Genomic DNA, 4,021 nt, shown 5'->3' with positions numbered 1-4,021 from the left:
ATAAAACTCTATTTTTTTTTCTAATGCAGTAATACGTTTATCGCTAAACATCAAATAGCGCCTACCATTTCATCTCTATCACTATGTGCGTATAGGTAGCTTGTCACTATTCGCTATTAACGACTATGCTTGTAATAAAATTAAACAACCAAAAGAACGTGTCGAAATACGTTCAATATTAAATCTCATATCATCAACAAGAGAGAAAACAACACGATGATTGACCAACCACTTAAAAAAAATTCACACCATCAATTATTAAATAATAAGCACTTGATTCTCAGCATTGATATTATCTCCACTTGCATGTTGCATCCAGAGAGTGATCATAAACACACATAGTTATATAAATAAATATATTCTAATAAGATTCCTTATATTTACTTATATAGCAACCAACACTTTTAAATAGCAAAGATAGGAATGACAGAAGGGAGAGAGCACGACCGATATATAATAAGTCTTATGATATCACTAACTGGTGATGATGCACCTTCATTCATCATAAAGGACCTTGTTTTTTCTTGAACGTTCAAGAACCTTCCCCATAATTCTCATACGTGCTTTTACGCCTGCGTTCGTTATGGCCTGCCAAACACATACGGCAACTCCTTTTTGCACCATCAAATTCTGTTATGTCATGAAACCTGCAGAAATCACCACAAAAGTAGTACAAATGAAAGACAAACCGGATGTTTTAAACGAGTAAACACCATATGTTATTTACAAGTATGAAATCTGTCGTTTTTGAATCTAAGTGATTTAGAAGGCTTTATTAATGCATTGTGAATTTGTGCTTACACTTTGTGTGACTTTTAACATATCCTTTTCCATTTTAGCTAGTTTAGTCTATTATTGTAACAATTATGAAAAAGACAATATTTTTTACATGAACTTCTGAAATTTAAAAGCTTTCTAAGCAAGTGCACCTGTAAATGAACTAAACGCTAACTGTTTGTGAACCTTTTGGCAGGAAGTTTGTTTTTTAGTAATCGAACAAACACAAACAACATTCTTTGTTCATCTAGTTACACGAACGGACATGAACACATGTCTCGTTTGTTTCTTTATGGTCATGAACATTTTGATTGTTTGTTTATATACACAAACTACATTCTTTGTTCATTTAATTAAACGAATGGACATGAGCACATGTCTCATTTGTTTATTTATGTTTTTTTGTTCGTTTATATATTTTTGTGGAATTTTTAGGTTCATTACAGTTTAGTCTTTTTTTATGAAATTAAAACATCATCTAAATTTGGTCAAGTTTATTAACTTTTTGGGTCTCACAGATTAATGTCCAGTTACTTTAATTGGTTTTTGCTCAGTTATGTTTGTTTATGTCCGTTCATCTATGCTCAGTTCCATTTGTGAACCGTTCATTTATACAGTTAACGAACATAAATGAACACGGACACGTTCATTTTCTTAAAGAATGAACATGTCCCATTCGTGTTCATTCAGTTCATTTACATGCCTAAATTTAAAAAGACATAATATCAATTAAATGTTATTGATTCTGCTTTTATGGCATGTTTGTTTGTGCCTGTTTCATTAACAAATATTTGAGCTAACTTTTTAAATATTAAGTAGAATGCTAATTATCATATTGTAGCTTTGCTTTAATGTCAAATATAAACAAAAATTGTTTTTTTACCTGCTGCATTGCTGGCAGAACCGTTGTTGACATCCGCCTGTTAAAACAACTGGAGCCTTAGAGTGAACCTCACAAACTTTATGCCGTCGGTGGTACGTTTTGCAGTTAATCATATCATTAGTACAGCCGTCTACCTGGCAACAAGCTTGCATACTCCCACTACCCGAGCCCCTCTTTCCCGTCACCTTTTTCTTTTGAGTACTCTCACCATAGGTTTCATCATCATCGCCTTCATCATCTTCCATCATCTCATTTTTCAAATTATTGTTCATGATTCTCACTACCCTTCCAGATTTTGTTGTTTCCATTATTTTTATAACGGTGTGAATAGAGGATATATAGAAAGAATGAAGATAGAGGAAAAGGTGAAGAGATGGGTAGAAAACAAGAGTGTGAGGACCACTTTGAAGTTAGGAATAACATAGGGTAGTCTTTTAACAAGTACTAATGTTATTAATTATGCTTACGCCTGTAAGTACTTATGTTGTTAACTATACTTGGACCTGCAAATGAAACTAACCAAACCGAATGAGACCTTGTTTATGTTCGTTTGCTAAGAATTTACTAGACAAACAAACAGTTCACGGACACATAATTGAATGGCATTTCTTGTTCGTGTTCGTTCATTAAGGAAATGGATTTGTTTGTGTTTGTTTGCTAATTTCATAAGCGAACTCAGACGAACATAAACAAATAAATGAACACAAACCAACATAATCATGAACACAAATAAATATATAAACTTGAAAACAAACAAGAAACAAAATTCTTAATCCCAAACATAATTTAAAATATAGAATAACCTTTAATGAATGATTGCAAACGAACGAACATAAATAAATGTTCACGGCCACAATTGAACGAACGAGACCTATGTTTATGTTCGTTCATTTAAGTAATCAAATGGCATTCCTTGTTCATGTTCATTCATTTATTAGACGAACAAGTTCAAACGTAACGATTCGCTGAACGTTCTGTTCATTTACAACCGTAATTATACTTTCATAGGCATATAATAAAGGCCAATTATATTTTCATAGTGTTTTAACAAGTACAAATGTTATCACCAGCAAGCCTATTTTTTTATATATCCCTAAGAACCCGTCACTAGAATACTGCACGTCCCTCCTCAGAGTACCCCTTTAACCAATAGGACTAGGCAAAAGACTTGATTTGAAACTAAGACCTCTATCTGCTTGAGGGAGTCAAACGCTTACAACTGGGCCACCTCATGGAATGATTTATGTTAAGAAGTGGTGATTATATGCCCTTAAATTCAATTACTAGTTTCAAGACTTTGGTTTTAACGAACAACACTTTATCTTTACTCTTTGGTGAATTTGGAATCTAAACATGGATGTTGATTGATTTGAAATCATTATCGCGAGTGTTATAACTCGTGGCATTGAATGAACGCCTTGTATTCTTTAGATGGAGACACACATATGTGTGCCCCTACCTACTTGTTGTCCTTTAAGGTCACTAAATTGCTTAGCTTTTGCTTTCCTTGACTCTATTTAGATGCCCATGTTTCTTACTTTATGCTTATTGATTGTTTTTAGTTTTATAAACATTGTTAAGCCAAATGGCTGTTATATAAATTTAATGTCACCCAACGCATGACGACCTTGTTCTTCCTTTCAGTGACAACCTTTCGAGTTCTACATTTGTGGGGACCATACACACGTGAAGGGGTGATTAGAGAGTTCGGTGTGCAATGACAAAGGTACCCTTTCGCTTACATAAAGTTTTAAACTTTACAAAGTGCTTCTTGCAAAGGTGAAAACTTTGTTGAATGGTCCATTTGATTCTATGTTGTTGTCTAATGTAGTGATGACACGTATGTACTTGTGTCGCAAACTTTTTTTACGTGAAACAAACACCCTTTTCTTTTTAATTTAAACATCCAGATCTAGTACTTTAGATAAGCGATTTGACTTGTTATACCGTTGCACTTGACTTTTCCTTTTAAAAAGTGATGGTTTCTTAAAGATTTAAGAAAAAGAAAGAATCCCAATTGTCCTAAACATTCGTTTTCGCAAACATTAACGTCTTTTTCGTGTTTTTTTATAACAAAACACAATCGTATGCAACACAGCATCATGTGGTCAAATGTGGTTTATGATTATTTTGTTTGAGGTTAGACATGTATTAATTTTTTGAAACTTTCTAAGAATGAAATGGTAAGTTCCTTTAGATAAGAAGTGATAATGTTTACTTGTCTCACTCTTAATGGAATGTTAATTGATTTATTGCAGTGTGAGCAGGACAACTAGCTTTAGTTGTGATGATTGTACTGTATCAGGCATCAATTTGGGCCTAAATTGTACAATACAAGAGGTACTGTGGTCCCAATTTTAG

At 33.3% G+C, this 4,021-nt stretch overlaps 1 protein-coding gene across 1 annotated transcript; it reads right to left on the bottom strand.

Annotated features, from left to right (window-relative positions):
* Positions 1-235: 235 nt before the first annotated feature.
* On the bottom strand, positions 236-2,075 carry LOC143560667 (squamosa promoter-binding protein 1-like). The gene is made up of 2 exons (XM_077048922.1): positions 1,661-2,075; positions 236-647 (listed from the first exon to the last, which is right to left on the bottom strand). The coding sequence occupies exons 1-2, from the start codon at positions 1,966-1,968 to the stop codon at positions 533-535; spliced, it is 423 nt and encodes a 140-aa protein (XP_076905037.1). The 5' UTR covers positions 1,969-2,075; the 3' UTR covers positions 236-532.
* Between the last annotated feature and the right edge of the window lie 1,946 nt (positions 2,076-4,021).

This window comes from Bidens hawaiensis, unplaced genomic scaffold (genome assembly GCF_021521415.1).
Source record: "Bidens hawaiensis isolate Kalapana, Puna unplaced genomic scaffold, B.hawaiensis_p1.1 tig00020420_1, whole genome shotgun sequence".
NCBI lineage: Eukaryota > Viridiplantae > Streptophyta > Magnoliopsida > Asterales > Asteraceae > Bidens > Bidens hawaiensis.
The sequence above is the reverse complement of the archived record's forward strand: the minus strand, read 5'-3'. Positions and strand labels throughout refer to the sequence as shown.